This window comes from Cicer arietinum, chromosome 1, assembly GCF_000331145.2.
Source record: "Cicer arietinum cultivar CDC Frontier isolate Library 1 chromosome 1, Cicar.CDCFrontier_v2.0, whole genome shotgun sequence".
Lineage (NCBI taxonomy): Eukaryota > Viridiplantae > Streptophyta > Magnoliopsida > Fabales > Fabaceae > Cicer > Cicer arietinum.
The window spans coordinates 6,004,093-6,025,170 of NC_021160.2; the positions used below are offsets into that span (position 1 = coordinate 6,004,093).

General features: G+C 28.4%; 2 protein-coding genes across 5 annotated transcripts; one reads left to right on the forward strand and one right to left on the reverse strand.

Moving 5' to 3' along the window:
- The first annotated feature begins 7,173 nt into the window (after positions 1-7,173).
- Positions 7,174-10,586, forward strand: LOC101490839 (alkaline ceramidase). Of its 3 annotated transcripts, none has more exons than XM_004486153.4 (4): positions 7,174-7,331; positions 7,808-7,872; positions 8,289-8,613; positions 9,671-10,586. In XM_004486153.4, the coding sequence occupies exons 3-4, from the start codon at positions 8,360-8,362 to the stop codon at positions 10,182-10,184; spliced, it is 768 nt and encodes a 255-aa protein (XP_004486210.1). In that variant the 5' UTR covers positions 7,174-7,331; positions 7,808-7,872; positions 8,289-8,359; the 3' UTR covers positions 10,185-10,586. The 3 variants fall into 3 exon arrangements, with proteins under 3 accessions (XP_004486210.1, XP_004486211.1, XP_004486209.1); XM_004486154.4 differs by having other exon boundaries at positions 7,808-7,868; XM_004486152.4 differs by lacking the exon at positions 7,808-7,872.
- A 2,979-nt stretch (positions 10,587-13,565) lies between these two features.
- Positions 13,566-19,273, reverse strand: LOC101491601 (phosphatidate cytidylyltransferase 1). Of its 2 annotated transcripts, none has more exons than XM_004486155.4 (12): positions 19,064-19,273; positions 18,756-18,903; positions 18,013-18,266; positions 17,538-17,689; positions 17,214-17,355; positions 16,085-16,241; positions 15,772-15,819; positions 15,592-15,678; positions 14,861-14,989; positions 14,692-14,748; positions 14,180-14,263; positions 13,566-14,090 (listed from the first exon to the last, which is right to left on the reverse strand). In XM_004486155.4, the coding sequence occupies exons 2-12, from the start codon at positions 18,831-18,833 to the stop codon at positions 14,001-14,003; spliced, it is 1,278 nt and encodes a 425-aa protein (XP_004486212.1). In that variant the 5' UTR covers positions 18,834-18,903; positions 19,064-19,273; the 3' UTR covers positions 13,566-14,000. The 2 variants fall into 2 exon arrangements, with proteins under 2 accessions (XP_004486212.1, XP_027186805.1); XM_027331004.2 differs by having other exon boundaries at positions 19,059-19,241.
- Positions 19,274-21,078: the final 1,805 nt, after the last annotated feature.

Here is a 21,078-nt window from a genome sequence, read left to right on the forward strand (position 1 = left end):
TTATTTATTAGTGACAAATATAAGTCATGTATTTTTTATGCATCAAAAAACATATATTTGTCTTGTATTTTGTTATATTTATTAATAATAAATATTTATCTTGTATTTTTTATTTATCAATAATAAATATTTATCTTATATTTTTATTTATTTATCAATAATAAATATATATCACATATGTATAATGTATCAATGATAGATATTTATCATTTTTTTTATATTTATCAATTATAAATATTTATACTATGTTTATCTATATTTAACAATGATCAATATTTATGTTGTGTTTTATTGTATATTTGTTATTGACAAATATGTCTCTTGAATTTTCGTATGTATCAATGAAAAATATTTGTATCATTCTTTAATATTGATGTGTGAAAAATTATAGTTAGTATACTATAATTGTTCTCATTTTCATTTTCTTTGACAAATATTTTTTGTGTTTTTTAATATTTTTTCGGTGATAAATATTTGTCTCGTATATTTTTATATTTTATTGATTACCAATATTTGTCTTATATTTTTTATATTTATCAATGACAAATATTTGTCTCTTGTTGTTTATATATATTAATGTAAGATTTTTTGTTGTTGTATTTTTTAATATCTATAAGTGGTAAATATGTGTTAAGTATTTTTTATTTATTAATGATAAATATTTATTCTTATTTTTTCATGTATGAGTAATAAATATTAATCTTATAAATATCACTCTATGTCACAAAATTTTAAAAGAGTCAGTCAATCTTAAACAATATTTTAGGATTGTCTAATATAGATCTGGTCTTAAGATGAATCTCACCATTTTTAACAAGTTTTAATAAAATATTACATTTTATACTAAAAAATAATAAGAGTTCATCCTTAAATCATTTTTAAAGAAGTTTATGTTAGACACACCCCAATAATTTTACAAATAAATCGTTGTGGAACAGAAAATATATAAAAAAATGAATCTATTAAGTTAGTAAAAAAAAAAAAACAATATAATAACTGTACGAATGAATGAATTTGCGCATGCGGTGGGTATTGAAAATATATGGTCAATTTTAATCTTCTTTGAACTAAAAAAATTATTTTATTTATTATTATTTGATAATTATTATTTCTTATATTAATTATAAATGACATGTTCTTTTTTTAAATTTTAGTACTTTATATTTATGAATAGGAGTGGATGTGTAGTAGAGATACCAATTTTCATCGAGGAACAAATATTTAAATTTCAACTCCAATAGAGACTAGTGCAAGATTTATACGAGTCTATTGAGTTTAACAACAAAAAAACACTAAGGATATTTTTTTTGGACTAAAACTAAGACCATTAATAGATTTGCCTTAAATATCTATTTAATTTGAAGTTTAACTTTGACATATTCAGAGAACAAATGTAAGTAGTAAGCTTACCAAAAAAGAAAATGGTGAGTAGCACTGAAAAGTGACATGCACGTGCATCCAATTCAGCTTGAAGTTCTACTTGTCATTCTGTCATATAGTGTAGGTTATTTTTTTGGTCATGTAGTGTAGGTTCAATGGGGTCAATTGCATGGATGGACTAATTTTTGGGCAGCCTCTGTTTGCTAATAGAACATGTGCTTATTTTTCTTCGTTGGCAATACTTTGATCCTTTCATTCCTTCATCGCCTACAATTTTAGTTCAAATTAATTGCGTGTAATATTTTGTTTATCTTTAACACAATTTTAATTAAAAAATAATACCACTAGTATATAAAAATTCCACTTTCCATCACAGGGTTTTATAATCAATATAGAGGACCAAATTATACGATTCAATCTAAGACCATTCTCATACATCAAATAAGCACTTTAATTTTAATCCTTAATTTTATTATTTTTTGCAACACAACCTAAAAATGTTACAATACATTGAGACGTTTTTCTTTGGACTAAGCACACAGCCACTTCTATTATGAATAGACATGCTATTAGAATTTATAAATGTATCGTGAATTCCAAATACTTGATCTTATTATATGCACTCTGATTAACTATAAAAAGTTAATACATAAAAATTTACTATTAACTAAAAATACATTGCATTTTACATGGTATATAAAAAAATTAAAATATTTATTCAGATCAACCGATGCATATTCTTATATTAGAAAATCCATGTCATCGCGTAATTAATTAATTTCTAGTTATAAAATGCGATGTGGAAATTAGGCTCCGTTGTGTTTGTTTGAGCAGGTGAATAAGCCATGTACTCTGTTGTATGGAGTAATTATTAATTAGGTGAAACTAGACCAGGTTCAATGAATCTCAATTGAATGTCTTCATTCATTGAATCGTACTCAGATCTTCTTTCAGTTTTCCTTTCCATTTCTGGTAGAACTCGCGACATATAATTTTGTCTTTTTCTGCAAAATATGTTCATGACAAACCATTAAAATATTTGTTCTTATTTAAAAAATTACATGTTTCATGATTTGGAAATCACCAATAATGATACTTCTTACAAAGTGACTTAGTATCAGTATCATATTATTTATTAATTATCTACTTGTTTAGTTAAATTGGTTACTCAATTACACTAGTAGTTAATTATCTAGTTAATTATATAAATTTATCTGATTTTGATGTGATTCACAGTTTTTTTAATTATCAATATGATCTAATTTTATTTTTCTCAATTTCTTTTTAATCAATAACTTAAATTAACAATTGTATTACGGTATCAAAACGGAATTATTCTGCTGTACCTTTTTCAATTTTTTCTTGAGAAATTTTTTCTCAAAACTTCATTGAATCATTTATAGTTTTTTAATTTTTCTTTGATTCCTAAAGTTTCTGCAAAAAAATTTAGATCAATCCTATTTATTTTTCCAACCACTCATTATTGATAGAAGACCTCCATCATATACAAAAATAGACTTACAATCATAAATAATGGTGCAACAAATTCACTATAATGAATGCAATACTCGAGGTCTCCAGGAGTGCATATTCCTTTAATAAGGTAACAAAATAGACGTGTATAAATCTATTTATAGTTGGTTAGTTAGTTAAATTGATTATTTAGCTATACAAACTAGTTAGTTAGTTATCTAATTGAGTATATAAATTTATGTAACCTGATGTAATTTATAATTTTCTCGATTATCAATATAATTCAATTTTACTTTTCTCTATTTACTTTTTATGAATGAATTGAATCAAAAATCGTAATATTATTATATAAAAAATAACTAATATAATTGTCCTGCGCCAAACAGAATTAGTATTCATTCATAAGAACATCTTATAATACTATATATATTTTGGTATAAATATATGTATTTTGTTAATCTTTAAAACGAATAACAACAAATATAATAGCATTAATCTTAATAATATTTAAAAAATAATAATTACATTAAAATCTACGTTTTATATTTGTTTTAAATTTTTATTTATCATATATTATGTAAACAATATAATTTCTATTTTTTTTTGGACAAATCTACTAACTGTATTTTGAAAATAATATAAAAATATTTTATATTTATAATATTACATATTTTATGATTAGATTAATATTATAATTTTTTTTCATAAGTATTATTTTGTTTCTACAAAAATTATAATTTCTTAATAAAATTTTATTTTACTAACATAATAAATCATAATAGCAAAAATAACTACAATAAAAAAAATAACATTTCGTCAACATTTTAAAAAAGAACTACATTTTAATTTGAGTATAAACTTAACAATTTAAATATTTTACTAGTACATTTTTTTTAACAAATCTTACTAATATTTAAGTTTAAAAATAATATTATAATTAATTTTAAAAATAATAAGTTTTACATTTTAAAATAAAATATTAACACTCTAAAAATAATTTATAATCATATAACTTTTTAATAATAATTATATAAATTAGTAATGTATATTTAAAATGGATTAGATGCTAACTTGATGTAGGATATTATCTGCCTTGAAACTTACAAACAAATTATAACTCTTCACAATCAACACAATAACACTACTTTCAAAATAAAAATTAAATAATGTCAAAATAAGACTTTGTGGCGACCAATACCCTCACAATGCTCAAACACACTGATTTTTTGGCGGCTTAAACCCTCATAACGCTCCAACATTGTAATTTTATGAGGGTATATACTGCCACAAATTCCTATTGATATTTTCAATCAATCAAGTCAGTTGTGAGAGTATTGACAACTACAAATTCAAATAACTTTTTCCTTCAATAATTTTGTGATCGTTTTTTTTAACCACAAATGTTATAATCAATCAAAATATATTTTTGATTTGTGAAAGCTTTTTCAGCCACAAATAACAACCAATTTGAATTTTAGTATTTCTAAGAGTTTTTTCAGCCACAAACATACTCAAAGAATAAACTATATTATGTGTTTTAAGTGTTTATTCTATGTCTTATTTTTTTTTTGTGAATATTAATAATATTATATTTTTAGTCTATATAAAGTTTTAATATTTTATTTTTAGTTTCTATAAAAAAATATAATTTTTAATATCTCCAAAATTATTCTGTAAACGGTTTCAATCACTATTCAAACGAAATATGTTCAATAATCTTTTATAATATTATAAACATGTCTACAAAAAATCATTCAAAAATATAAGTTAAATTAACACCATAAACTAAAACTACTTAGAGGATGATTTTGTAGATATTAAAATTTGTATTTTTATTATTCAATTTTTGGTTAAATTGTATTTTTAGTTCTTTGTCTATGATACAGTTACTGAATAGGTCATTTATATATATTTTTTTTCTCTAATTAAGTCATTTAAATTACTCATTTACAACATTAGTCTTTATGCCATTCTTTGATTGCAGAAATTTTCGCGTCAGTTATGTTAAAAAATTCCATGTGGATGCTACGATACTGACATGAATATAACAGTGCCGACGTGACAAATTATAAAAGTAAATGATTCTCAGGTTGATCCTTTAAATTTTAGAAAAATACACTTATGGTCCTATAAGTTTAAATCAATTTTCGCTCGAGGCAAAACTTATTTTTTTCCTCTTCATCATATGTCTCTTTCATTCCATCTTTAAAAAACATAAAACCAAAAATTTGTAATTTGAATAGAAAAACCAAAAAGTCAACTTTGTAAATTAGAGAAAATTCAAAATAATAAATTCATCTTTATCAAGAAATAAAAAATAAATTGTTGTAAATAAAGACAAATCCACCCTAAATTGACTAAAAATGAAAGAGTTGTTCAATCCATTTTTAGTATTTTTTAAGATTTATTTTTTCACAAACTAATTATATGGAGGTTTCAAGAAGGATTTTTCTTGTGGGTTTCAAGAAGAATTTCTTTATCCATCTTTAATTACAATTGAAAGAGTTTAAGATTTTAAGTTACTGGTTATTCTTTCTTCCAACAACATAAATTAAAAATATTCATCTTCTTCATTATCAATTTTCACGGTAAACTTAAAAATCCAAAAAAAAAAAAAGCAAATTTGAAGCTAAAACCAAAAATATCAAAAAAGTTGAATATGAATTTTGGCATGAAACAATAGGTTTTCATTGGAAGATGATAAATAGAAAAAAATACTTAACAATTCAAACCAAATATAATTTAAAGGTAGGGATGACAATGAGTAGGGTTTGGGTAGGGTACTATAGTACCCGTACCCATATCCGCCATTTAAAAAAATACTCATACTCGTATCCACACTCACTTGGGTATCAATTTTAATACACGCACTCTTACTATCTGGATACCTAAGTGTCTATACTCATACCCATTACCTATGCTTTAATTAAAATAGATGAATAAATAAATAATATTATTGTGATTAAATTTAAAAATTATTCAAATATTTTAAATCCAATCATAAAGTATTATAAACCAAAATATTTTCTAACTCAATAATTTCAAATGAACAATCATTGCAATACGCATTCAAATATCCATAATAATACTTTATGAAGTTGCAAGTCATACGACAATATTATTCGAGATGTAAAAATAATTGATAGGAAGTTGCAAGTATAATTATAAAGTTACGATTAATTCAACATAACTTTTAGTTATAAAGTCACAATTATTTACATATTCATCATAATTAATTTCTTAAAAAGTTTGCAAACGTTTATCTTTTAATTATAAATATTGTAGTGGTCCAATAATATTAATAGATGTTAAAACATAAAAGAAAATAATTAATTAAACTAAACACTAATATAATAAATAAATAAATAATATATTTATATAAGTGCGGGTGCGGGGCGGAGTGGGTACTATAGTATCCGCACCCATACCCGCTTAATTTTGCGGTTAATTACTCGTCTTTGTGTCCATACTCATTACGCGAATTTTTACCCAACTCATTGTGGGTTTTTTTTTTTGCGGGTACCCATTGAATATGAGTCTAATTGCCATCCCTACTTAAAGGATCTCAAGAAAATTAAAAAATTTAAAGGACCAATTTTAGAAATAAGTCAAACTTAAAAGATTAAATTTCATGTTTCTTGACTGGAAGTATTTTATGCATTTTTTTAAATAATTATTTTTATTTGTGTGACATCAACACTCTTATGCAATCGTAACCATTCTAACGACTACATGACATTTTTTTTTAATAAAAAAAACACATTTTACAAATAGATAATAATATTAAGACTAATGATGCAATGTAATTTACTTAAAGAATCTAATTGAAAAAAAACATAAATAATTTATCGCAAAATTAGATCAAACATAAAGAAATAAATATACAATTTAACTTTAATTTTTTAAAGACTAAAAACATATAGAATAGTTAATAATATAAATTTAAGTTTTGAAGAGCTTAATATTAAAGTTTTTTTACACAAGAATAATTTTTAAAAATAAATACATATTTTTCTTTTTAAAGAATCTATAGTTAAAACTCACACATAATTAAGTAAAAAATAGTTTAACAAAAAACATTATAATGAAAATTTATTATTTTTAAATTTTCTTTTTATTATATTCTTGTTAGACACTATATAGATCTCTCTCCCATCAAATATTTAATGTTGGGTTCACAGCATTTTTAGATTATGTCCTCTTTGATCAAATTTGCTAATTATTTTTTCTTTAAAATTTGGTAATTTTTTTTTATACCACAAAATTTGATAATTTCAAAAGACCAAAAACCTAATTAATAAGAAAACAAAAATTAATGCCGTTTAAGGTCACGCCGTACGAGGAAAAGAGATTTTCCGCCCCATGCCTCTCTCTTCTGTTAATCAAATCTCTCCCAATATTTATTATTATTTCAAACCCAAGATGAGATCTACGTACTTGTTCACAATCTCTTCATTTTCCTTCACCAATCTCCTCTAGTAATTCCTCTTTTTCACAATTTTATCTTCTATTAATGCTTTTTATTTTGTTTCCATCTGATTCTTTATTTTATTTTTTGTGCGTTTTTTTTTTCTATCAAGAATTAAGCGTGCTTTTCTTAATTGCATGAATTAACTCTGATGGAATTTGTTTATAATGCTTTAAAGTTTTAATTTTTCCACTGACCCATTTGATTACGGGGAACGCAAAACGACTCAGATTGGATCTTCTCTGTAAATTTGGTAGAATTGGAGTGCCCCATACGACAATGTTTCATTATTTTGAGGATTTTTTTCTTTCTTTTTTAAATGTAAATTTCTGTCGGATCTGGTTATCTCTCTATCTTAGGTTATAAGGAATTTGTCAAATATTGTATTTTTAATCCAAATTACAGTATTTATTGATGTTATGAAGTGACTATTGTGGTTGATATTGATAAAGTTTAATTTTTTCCCCTTTGATTTATGCGTATTAGGGTATATTAGACATTGCAGAATTCACAGTTTCAACATTGTTGGTCAATTTGAATTTCATCAGTAGGTATTTTCCAGCTTCCTTTGTTAGGATTTTTTAAGTTAATATCTTGATTTTTATCTACATTGTTATTCACGTTCTGTCGATTTAATATGGCTATCACAATGTCCTTGTAAATTAACATGCTTATGTACTTGATTTATGAATACTTTTGGTCAGTGTTGTCAAATAATAGCTATAGTTGCGTTATAACGCTATTGTGTAGCGGAATTCGAACAAATTACTATTGTTCTGCTGCACGTATTTAGTAGTAAGTGTTATCAAATTGCGGCGCGGTAGCACTGTAGCATATCAGAATTTGAACAATCCACTATTTTCCATGATTTGCGATTTGCAGCACTGTTGTCTGCCTTAACGTTTCCATCCCTGTAAATAAGTTGCTGGATTGATTGTATTTTTGCATGTTGCCACATGATTTGCAGGAATTTGTGATCTCTGCAGCTTTCGATAAAGATTATTAGATAAGCAAATTGTCGTCTGGCTGTAGAGGAGAATGGCAGAAACGATATCCAGCTTCTGGGGTCCAGTCACGTCAACAATTGAGTGTTGTGAAAAAAATTATGCGTATTCATCTTATATTGCAGAATTTTACAACACAATATCCAACATTCCGACCATCCTTTTGGCTCTCATTGGTCTTATAAATGCTTTTAGACAACGGTTTGAGAAAAGATTTAGTGTTCTTCACATATCAAATATGACGCTTGCCTTTGGAAGCATGTTATACCATGCTACCTTACAACAGGTGTAAGTATTCATCTTTGTCTTCTGCAATAATTTATCTGAATTTTGGTTGTTTTATATTCATTTTGTTGTTGAGTTTCTTTGCATCATACAAAATCTTTGCACGGAACACATCATGTATTAGTGTCGTCTGGTAACAGGAAAATATTGATTGATTTTGGTATAGTGACGCAGCCGTACATCAAGAACGTTATATAGATGTTAGTTTAGTTGTTTTCCTCCGGCAATGCTTTCTCTGATATCACAAATATCAATTGCTATGTAAATGTTCTATCTCACTATTGAACATTACTGTATCTGATGCACACGAGACACTTATGCATTAAAATTAGGGGGATATTTTTTATGTCACTACATCCTTTTAACCCCTTGTATTTTTGCATTCCCATATCCTAGACAAACTTATTTTTCTACTAGGAGGAAGGGTTTTATTTGCAATTGGGTTAGAAAAGAGATCAATATGATATTTGTGACTATACAGTAACTGTTTGGGTATTTTGCTACTAAGAGCTAGTTACCATCATCAAGGGTTGAGAATTTTCTTTGTATACAAATATACAATATTATATTCTTGGAAGCATGCATAATTAGTTTCTTAACATAATTTAAAAATAAAAGTTTTAAGTTTGTAGTGGATTCTAAGTCAGGCTAATAGAGTAGGTGTCTATTTATTGTTAATGAGATATGCAGTGTTGTCAAGTAGCTGTTATAACAAAACATAATTTGAACAAATTGCTATTGTTCCATGATCCGCCATTCAGTACAAAGTGTTGTCAAATAGCAGCTACACTGGCATAATAGCATTATAGTATAGTGGAATCTGCGATTGACTATACTGGAGATATAAAAATGGTAGTTGTGCTTCCAAATGCAGGACTGCTCCCTTATAAATAATCCTTTTCAGTAACATTTAATTTTGCTAAAGTTCCTAGGTGTTTGTTCTCTATTGGAATGAGTAGTTTGATTAAGTTTGTCAAAGTTGCTAAAAATAAATAAAGTTTGTTCATCGAATATCTATTGTTTATGGGTGACTATTTATTCTTTAAAATTTGTAATTTAGGCAACAGCAGAGTGATGAAACTCCTATGGTGTGGGAGATTCTGCTGTACATGTACATCCTCTACTCTCCAGATTGGCATTACCGAAGTACAATGCCTATCTTCCTATTTTTGTATGGTGCTGCTTTCGCCGCTGTCCATTCAGTTTTCAGTTTGGGTATCGGCTTCAAATTCCATTATGTTGTGCTCTGTCTCCTCTGCATTCCAAGAATGTACAAGTATTACATTTACACCGAAGATGTGTGTGCCAAGCGGATCGCAAAGCTATACGTAGTCACTCTTCTATTAGGAAGTTTGTTTTGGTTTTGTGATCGAGTTTTCTGCAAGGAGATATCCCAATGGCCAATTAATCCTCAAGGTCATGCTTTATGGCATGTTAATATGGGCTTCAATTCCTACTTTGCAAACACATTCTTAATGTTTTGCCGTGCTCAACAACGCGGCTGGTCTCCCAAAATTGTTTGTTTGATGGGTGTGTTGCCTTATGTGAAGATTGAGAAGCCGAAACACCAGTAAGAGAAGATGAAGATTGAAAGAGTTATCGATGTTTCGCTCTTGGTTCTCAGTTTTGTTTTGCTGATTTAGATTGGTTTAAGGGATGATGATTTTTTATATATATTTTGTTGCAGCCTTAGGACATGTACAATATTTATGCCATATGGATGCTTTTCTTAACACTACTTATGACACAACCAAAAGTTTTGTTGTTCTGGTTGTTCGATTCGCAGTTTCATACCACATTTTACATGTAACATGTTATGTAACCCTTTTTGTAGGCTGAGTTTGAGTATGTTATTAACTTTGGTTTCACTAGGAAATTCCCTTCTGAAAGTTTCAATGCAAGTTGGGAATTAGATGATATGCAACTAAAAAAGTGCAGTTGCAGTTCATATATTCAATCACAGCTGATTTGCAGGAGCTTTTCTTGGTGCATAATTTGATTGGTTTATTTTGCATTTGGTCAAAAAGTGGCTAAACAAATCTGTCTTCTGTATAATCAATTATTATAATAAAAAAAAATGCTTGAGAGAATTAATGTGTGGCTAATAATCTGCTTTGGCTAATAATCTGCTTTCTGTTGAAGTTCAATGTGGTTTATCTTTATTTGAATTCCAACTTTTTGACCTTTAGATGTAACATGGTTGTTACAAAATAGAATTGTGAGAGTTGTCACTTTATAAATTTTTTTGAGTCTTATTTGTTCAATTTCTTCTAAGTGAAATTAAGATTTTTTTTTTTTTCAATACATGTTTCACATCTAGTATTATTGGGCTTTATGTGTGAATAATATGGAGTGTGGCCTAATGGTTAGTTTAATACCGTTTTAGAATTTGTGTTAGTTTAAATTAACATTACGAAATTGGCTTGTATAGTTAGCCATGTCTTCTATTTATAAAGAAATATTCAAGCTATATATCTCATTGAAGTCTCTCAACAATATTGTTTCATGGGTCTTGTTAACGAGTGGTATAAAAGCTAGGATTAAGGAGTTTCGAGAGTGGTATAAAAGCTACGATTAAGGAGTTTCGAGTTGTGAAGGTACACTGATTGTTATACAATACATCACATGTGTGTACTTTGTGGTAATCAGTGTACTTTCACACTTACTTTTTTTCCAAAGAATTAGAGTTCAATCCTACTTAATTATCTACTATGTTTTTATGGGATTAGTGTGATATGGATGAAAATGTATTGTATAGTCTATCTAAAAGTATTTTATATTAATGCTTTAAATAAGCTTCTCCTTAGCACCAAAGAAAATGTTTGTGGAACAAAGGGGTGGAAATTGCCTACATTGGCAGAGTATGGCTTTTTCTAATAATTTCAGTCTTTTTAAAAATCTTGACAAATATCAAAACTCTATTTAAAAATCTATTTTGCAATAAGCCATTTAAGTGGCCATAGTTATATACGGTAACACACTTGAATCTTTAAAAAAAGACTTATGATAATGATTTTAACACATTTTCAAAAGGAATATAAATTTAACAATAATTCGCAACATTTTCTTAAAAAATAAATACTATGTTTATTTCATGAAAATATTTTAATTTGAATTTTTTAAAAGATATGTCTATATTAAATTGCTAACAAGGAGATCGAAGAAAGATTAGAACAGGGAAAAGATGAAAAACAAACTAGGAAGAATGCATTTTATAAAATACTAAAGATGATTTTGACATTTTTAAAATTAATGAAAATGTTAAATATGTTTTCAAAAATTGTAATAGAAAAAGATGAAGAATATATAAAATTTGAAGTCGCTGTTTGCAAAAGCGATTTGTAGATAAATATATAAATGGAGTAATTTGGTATATAGGTTTGAAAAGAAGTATTTTAGTAATTTTTTAAAAAAAGAAGTTATTTGAAAAAAAGAACTCTATGTATGTAAGTCATTTATATATTTATTAAGAAAAACCATATTTTTTAAAACGACTATATATATATATATATATATATATATATATATATATATATATTTTATAGAATAAGATGTATTAAACTTAGGAAATACACAAAATTTCAATATCCACACAAAAAAGGGAGATCTAAACAAGCCTAATGTCTCACCCTCCTCAAACAAAAAAGAAACACAAAATTACACAGCTGTAAACTCCATAAAACTCAAAGTGTAGGAACACCAAAAATTAAAATCATAAGTGAAACCTAATTCTTCCTCTTATCATGAAATCTAATTCTTCCCCCCATATTCATAAGTGAATAACCAATACAAAATAAGGTTCATCTCTCTACCTTTACACAAGACTCAAAGTACAATACATTGTAAAAAAAGTGCTGCAAACTTGAGGTCAAAACGTGTATGAGGTGTCGAGGCCCCAAATCCCTTTCACTATTCACGATGGAGTAATCAATTTTGATGTGTGCAATTCCCTGCCAAAAAGACAACAAATCAAGAAAGCAACATAATCCTCCATAAAGATATCAATCCAAATCAAGGTGAAATCTCACAACTTAACAAGGTATCATTTGATAGTAACAGTAATAGTATGCAAACTTAAATAATGACGGTTCTACAGATTTTGAATCATCCCAGTGTATTCCCTAATAATAACAATCAAATTATAGTTCATTGATGGGTATGGGAAAAGGGTAGGGTTCATAACAAATGAAAAAAAAAATGAACTTGTAAAAGAGATTCCACATCAATTAAGTATTTTTTGAATTTTAATATAACATAAATTAAACTAATGACTCAATAGGTAGTAGCCACAAAAACGGACATGTAAGACTCAACACATAAGAGAATATTTTGACGATATTGAACAGAAACTCCAAAAATGTCTTAACAGTGTTATATTTTATAAATTAAAAGATTAACTTACGAAAAAATGAAGAACGAATCAAAAACTTCAAATTAAGTGATTTAAAATGATTTTGCTTTGTAATGTATAACTCACCTTGATTTAGATTAGACTTGATAAATCTGAACTAGTAACATAATATATTATCAGCTAAGATTTGACTATACTATACGAATTCGCCCAACATAGCTTTTTGAAACACACAAATCACTCATTCCCTCTTCGGTGCGTATTCAGTATAGTATTTACTCTTTTACTGTGAATTTTTTGAGAATACAAATAATTTTTCGTTAGCTCTTCGGTACGTATTCAGCTTTTTAAAACGTCGAAGTTCGTGTCATAAATTTTCATTTTACAAGTGCATAATTAAATTAACATTACATGGTTTTTGTCTAAATATACATTTAAGTAGTAACCGATGAATGGGCCACGAAAATAGAAAATCAAACTTGCTAAAAGAATTACAAAAATCTGCACTGGAGAAAGATGACATGCAAACTCAAAATCACAGCAACAATTTGAACAAAAGCATCATAGATAGGAAAGCAATGAGCATGCTATGGTGTACTCTGTCTTTCCCTTCACAATATTTGCAACATGTGATTTATACGTAGAACAAGGTTTATTGTTTCATTGGTAGTAGAACATATCCAACTTCATTCAAATTACAACTAATTGAAAAATGTTAACACACCCCTCAAGGAACTGAAAAAATAATACAGGCGTTCCTCTTGAGCTGCCATTGGCTATTTGAATATTCCAAAGATATCGAGTGAGCAAATGGCTGATCAAGCAAAGCCATCAATAAAATATTCAAGAACAGGAATGAGAGAAACAGAATGGGATATTTTAACTGTCAAGATACACACTATACACATCTTGACAGGTTCCTGATTCTGAACCTTTGATCCGTTTCACTCAAAAGATAGAGAACACACATGTACAAAGTATCTTTTTCACTTCTCCTTGTAAATAGAAGGAGAAGGGACAAATACACCTTGCAGTGGATCTAAGACATCCTTTTAATCCCTTGTTCCAACATTTCCCCAAGCCTCCTATACAGAGCTTCTTGTTCATTGAATGTTAGGTTCATCAATATCTGAAGCAACCAGCGTAAACATCATAAATACAACATTTTTCAAAATGTTATTTAAAAAAGTTTGTTGCTAGCACTTGTAAGTATAATACCTGGTCTAATATCACTTCAACCGATAAACTTTGCTGCACAACAAATGACTGATGATATATATACGCAAACACGGCCATAACCATCTACACAAGGATAAATTGGTCAATTAATTGAACATCAAAGAATATAGTGTAAACGCAGCAGCATGTAAAGGACGGGGATGAGCAAAAGTAGGCCAGATAATATGTCTATTTATTGCTTATGTTTATTAGTCATTGAAGATCCTATGAAATCTGAATGTTTTCATTCATAGAATTAAGTGGGTTTACAATATCTCGTCTATATGTATTAAATGTGCACGATCATATCTATAATGCTTCATCATTTTTTCCATCAGAAGTTCCTTTTCACTCATTTTCTTTCATAAATTCTTTTGGGGGTAGAGCAGAGATATGGGTGAGAACCATGGTTTAGATTATTTCGAATATAGTTATGCACTATGATATTTCCAAGTAGTGTCAAATATTACCAACTTTGATTAAATTTGTAGATTTAAACATCAAGAGTCTACCTGGCAGTCCATTCTGTCAGTAATTCCACCATGTCCTGGAATACTATCACCAAAATCCTGCAAAAAAATGGGAACACCCATGAATCTATTTATACCTCAGACCTAAATGGGTGACATTTGCTCGCATGATTGCATCTTGATCAGAAAAAGAAAAGTAGCAACAGTATACCTTTATCTTAAAAGCCCTTTTGAAGCCACTTGCAAAGAATCCTCCGAAAGGTGCAATAATAGAAGCAAACAAACCAAGACATAGAGCATGCCATTGAACTGGTAGGATTGAGATCTCTTTCCAAGGAAACTGCACAAGACAACACATAAAGTGTGTGCATCAAAGGTTATGATTTTCAGATATTCCGAGTGTATCGGTTGACATCTCATAATTACAGTAGTCATATTGTATAAGCTGAACTGGAATGGAAATAGAAAGTTTAACATTCAGTGGTTGGCACTTGGCAGAAATGTGGTTTTCAAATCTTATGTCGGGCACCTTTCTAATGGAAACTTTATCTAAGAATTGAAGTTAGAATTAATGATTTAAATTTGACTTTATTTACATTCCCAATGAATTTGACAAAGTCAAGGATACGGTCTATTGAGTTCAAGTCATTGATTGAGCTGTCTGAGTCTATGACCCAACAGTTTTCGAGCTAATCCACACCCTACTTTGTCCTGATTAGATTCACATCCAATTCCATACATTTTTCAAGTTTTGAGTCTCCTCAATCAAATTAGATGTTCTTCTTGCTGTTTGAGGTATCCAAATTGTCTTATTGGTAACTACGGATAAGTAATCTGGTGAATTTTGGACTAGTTTGGTCCCACATACCCATAAACTGCAAAGTGTAAATATAGTTGTAGGTTATATAATTCAAAAAGTTCAGCTGAATGTCAAGTGATTACCCAGTAAGGAATCCATCCTGACAAGGAGTAAGATTCTGGCGTAAACAGTGGATCGGGATCACAGTGAAGCCAAGCAGTTGACAAATCCTGCATTTATTCCCACCCGGTCGGTGATGTGAACACATGTCAGTTGGTTGTTGAATAAAAGACCTTTTAATATGTGATGTGTTAGAGAGCTACCTTTCTAGGACACGTCAGCCAAGACGACCGACCCATGATGTTTGCAAGCTACAAAATGAGTTTTTTACAATGATATAAGCACCCAGTTCAGAAAAACCTCATTGATACAGAAAGACTTAGCAAGAAATTGCCATAAATCTGATCCAGCTCCCTCAGTTTATTTAGGCTGTTACTATCATTCAATAATGTTACAATAATGAATATATAGCATTACAAGTGATTCTGGTTTAATGAAAAGCCCCACACCCCAGAGAAGAAAAAAAAGACCTTCCAGTTGTTGCATCTTTATTTAACAAATTGAAATTGTGCTCACCATGAATGCTGATATGATGGTTGTAACAGATGCCCCGATAAAACCCTCCCAAGTTTTCTTTGGAGATAACTTAATCAAAGGGGTTCTTCCAAAGAAGAAACCAAAGAAATAAGCAGCAATGTCATTAATGACAATAAGTGTTGCTGGAAGAAGAAACCTGTACAATAAGTCCAAGTGTCAAAGAAAGCAAGCCAAACAGTAAAATCATTTCAATAAAAAAGCAATAGAGCAGCGACATGTAATGTTCATGTAATAATAGCATATTAAATACAGGACCAAAATGGTTCTAATAAAAACTACATAGTACATTAATACATACAGTATCACTTTAAATTTCAGCAGTCAGGGTGGATAAAGGCGTGAATAGAGAGGTTAGGGTGGATATAAATAAGCAACTCTACGCAAGCAATAAATGGACAGACATTTAAACCTCCAATTCCAATATACTCATGTCAACTCTTCAAACAAACTTATAACAATATTGTAAATACTATAGAATATTCACATAACAACGATGAGAAGTTTAGACATACAGATATGAACTCATATCTACCATCTCATTTGTTTGATTGCTCCCTTCAATAACTTAGCTTATGCTAATGAATATAATTGGAAGCTCAACAGCCTTTCGGAGGCCATTTGATTCAAGAATTGCATAATATAAACAGCAATACATTTTAAAACTCTATCACTATGCTCTAAAAAGTAGGCAAGTAATCCTATTTCACAGCTTTTTTGGTTCTCCAAGAAGCCATCTGTGAGGAGAGTATAATTACTTGGTCACCTACAATAGAACAGAATTTATTTCTCTCATTGCTCAATCCTTAATCTTTCCTCCATCCTTTTTCCTATCCTAAGGCTTCAATTCCACTACTTGGGCAAGACTTGAGAATATGCTGAGCGATTTAGCCTACAAGCTCACCAAATATGCAACTCACTTAACCTTCCTTTCAGGTAATTAATATGGATTACAGACATGGATTGAAGCCTTAGGAAAAAGTTGTAGACATGGATTAGGAACAGCATCACAAAGTATGATATCATGCAAAGAGAATCCTCAAAAATAGTCAACAAGTTTTTTGGGCATAATTGTTAAACAATCATTATTTCCTTTTATTGGTTATATTACCAGAAAATCCCTTCAAAAATGCTTGGCACAGTGAAAGAGGACTGCCCAAATACAACAATCAGAATCATGTGTGTCCAAGCATACTGGCCAAATTGGTACTTGTACATCTTCTTCTTCAATGTGAGAATGAACCATATAAACCCTGATCCCAATCAATAAAAGGGAAGATAACCGAAGTTTTAGAATCCTTACAATGGTGTAAAATAATCAGTAAAATTGCAGTCCTAAAAAAACAAGAAACAAAATTCGCCAGGCATCTGGCAGACATTGGACAAGAACTAGCCCATGAAAATTTAAAGAACCAAAGTGATATGCACAGGTTACCTGCAATGTACAGGGAGTAGCAGATAACCATATGATACTTTATGAGACTGCTCACTAGCCGATATAAAACCATGTCTGAATTTACTGTGTTGACCAGTCGTTGACTCAGAATCCGTCCATAAACAAATAGCATTGCAGTGAAGAAAAAATGCCTGAAAAGGTATATGCCAATGAAAACTGGAACAAGTTATTACATGATTTTTATTTTATTGTAAATAAAATAAATTCTTCTTGCCATTTAGCAGTGTAGTCAAATAACGGCGGCTATAGTGTAGCAGAATTTGAACAAATCGCGATTGTTCCGTGATACGCTATTTAGTAAAAAGCGTTGTCAAATAGCGGCGCCTTAGCATAGTAGAATTTGAACAAACTGCCATTTTCCACAATCCACGATTGACAAATCGATTTAATTACTAGCTTGTCTTGAAAATAACAAATTTATTTTCTGTAAGGTAAATGAGTTCGTAATACACACCAATTTAATAGCCTAAATCCTGGCAGCTGCCTATCTTCGTGAGCTCGACGGAGTAGATTGAAAAGTTCTCTTGCCATGAAGATTTGGATAACAACAATCATTGCAGTGATGTAGAGGTGACCCATATAGATGATCAACACAAAGCTCCCAATCATCCAAACCGACGAATATGCACGAATCAACATGGACTTGTATTTGCTTTTGTCATTAACAAGTAACTTATTACCATTTGCTTTACTATCATCCGGAATAACCTGATATAAAGACATTCTACAATAAATCATCTTCCAATAGTATACCAAATCGTTCAGGAGAACCGGAGTTTAAAATATGGCTGAAACAATTCTTGACAAGACATTTCTTATCTCTCGGCCAAACTCTAGAGTACCAAGGCTCCATTCCCTAGGTAACTAGATGATTAAAACAAAAACAAAAATGTATACCAACTTTTCCATACAGATACTTCAGAGACTCGAATCAAAAATCGTTGAAATTATCAAATCTAATTCACTTATGGAGGCAACAGCATCAAGAAATAACATAATAAAAATGATAATAACAATAAAACCTAGATTTTAAAATTTAATAAAAATAATTGACCTTGCTTCCAAACATATGTTTTCCATACTTAGAGATACATTTGACATATTTCAACATGAAAAATAATTAATAAATATGTTTTGATTACATATTAACAAATAGCGATTAAAAGTGAGAAATCAAAGTTGAAACAATGAATTAACCTCATTTGAGCGTTTTCGGTGCCTAATCCGTCCAGTTGAAGTTGAGGGAGCAGAACTAGTAGTAGTATCCTTTTGCATAGTTCTTCAATCAGATTTCACCAAATTGAAATCAATGTAAAAATAACATATGTAGCAGTAAAGTAAACACCTGCAATATAATATCAAAGGTGAGTGAAAAGAGTATCAGATTCAAAAACCATATACAGTTCCCTAAAGTTAAATTAAATTAATATAAGAGAAAAGAAACACTAAGTTTAAAACAGAAAAAGTGCGAATAGCGAGAGTGAGATGGTGAAAACGCACGAAACCTTGTTTGGGTGTGAAGGACGAAGAAGAAGGTGTGAAAGAGACGAAGTGTGCGAAATTAAGAAGTTAAAAGCGGCAAATACGAAGAAGAGTGAATGTTATTGATAAACCTAAACGGTGATGAAGCCTTTTTTGTTACTAAAATGTTTTAAGAACAAAATATATTCTTCCTTTGTTCTTGGCTTAACAGCGCACACACGCATATTATACAAGAGGATCATTATTGTGAGGGATTCATTTATTTATTTATTATTGTTATTCGTTTAAAATAACTAGCGTGAGTATGCCTACTTTTTTTTATATAAACATAAGTTGACGTATATATCAAAAAATTATCATATTTTATTACCTCTAAAATTAAATTAATAATAATGATTAAATTTTTTAATTTTAATAATTTTAATAAATATTATATATATATATATATATATTTTAAAAATTTATTCGTCAAACAAATTATAGCACTTATACACACTTTATTTTTTATTGTATAGTTTTGTCTAAAAATAATTATAAAAAAAAATATTCATTTTTTAGAAATTCAGTCACTTGATTGATAGAAGAAAACTACTTAAAATAATTTAACTAAAATTGAAAAACAAAACCTAAAAATTGGAGAGAAAAAGGTAAGTGAGTTACACTAAAATTGAATATTCATTTTTAAATTATGGTTATTTAATTGAATAAATAATATAAAATTGTAAATAAAATAATTCAAACAAAAAATAAACTTAATTAAAAAAAAATCATACTAAAACTTGAACAATTCGATTTAACTGAAACTTACTAACGGTACTTTAGTTAATCACTTGCTTAGCTCTATTATGTCTTAACCTTTTCTTATGGTAAACTGTTATTTCTTATTACTTCTTATAGTATAATTTAATGAAAAATGATAACTGAATTTTATTTTTTCTTTTATTCTGATTTTTTTCTGGTTCAGTTTTGTAACTAGAATGCCGCGTAAAGAGTACATAAATTGAGAGATGTTTGTTGTTTTCCTTTTTCCACTACAAAATGACTGGCCATAATATGTTAAATCCAATCAAATCATGTCAACGTGTCAAAGTTTTTAAAAATTTCACTGAAAAACAAGGCCAATTTTCAAATTTCGTTTCATGCAATGGATTAGTTTGAACAAGTACTCAAATTTATTAAATTTTAATAAATAAATAAAAAATATAATATTATATTGTATATAAAAATTTTAAATTATAAATTTATAAAAATATATTGACGATCAAACTATTAATGTTTATTATAAAAAGGTAATAGGTTGAATTTTAGTTGATATTTTTAATAATTAAAAATTAGTTTTTTAAAATTAACTTTTTTCGAATACTAAGTTTTTTAGAGTTTAGTTGTTATATTTTATCATTGTAAAAAGTTTTATAATATCAGCACATCAAAAACATTTGTAACTGTGATTTTAATAATAATTGTAATAAAAGTGAAATTGGTTTATTAATTTGATTAATTGACATTCTATAAATTTATATGATTTGTTTTTCACAATTAATAATTTTTTTCAGTTTTTTTAATATAAATATTTTTTTCTTATAAAATTTATCTATTTTCGTACATTCAATCAAATTCATATGTAAAAGTTTCTTCAAAATTATATGTCAGTCACAATTTTATTTTTGAGACATTTTATGTTCATTCGCACATATACTCACACATATTCAGAAAGCCAAGAAAAGATGAGACAATTAGGTGTGGAGAGTAGACTATAAAAGTACGAATGATATCTTTAGAGATAAGATAGAAAAAGTACAAATAAGATTTAAAAAAAAGTCTAATGAAATTAATTAAATGAGTTTTGCACAGGGTTAATGGTTATAGGTGAGTAGGTATATAAAATTGATCAAATATATTAATCTTTATTCACCAAATTATAATTATTAAAATATCCCTTAAATAAATTAAATCAGTTGTATCTTTTTAAAAACCATTAAAAACTTTTGGATGTTGTGACCTATCTTAAGGAAGCTTTGTACTTAATCGCAACACAACA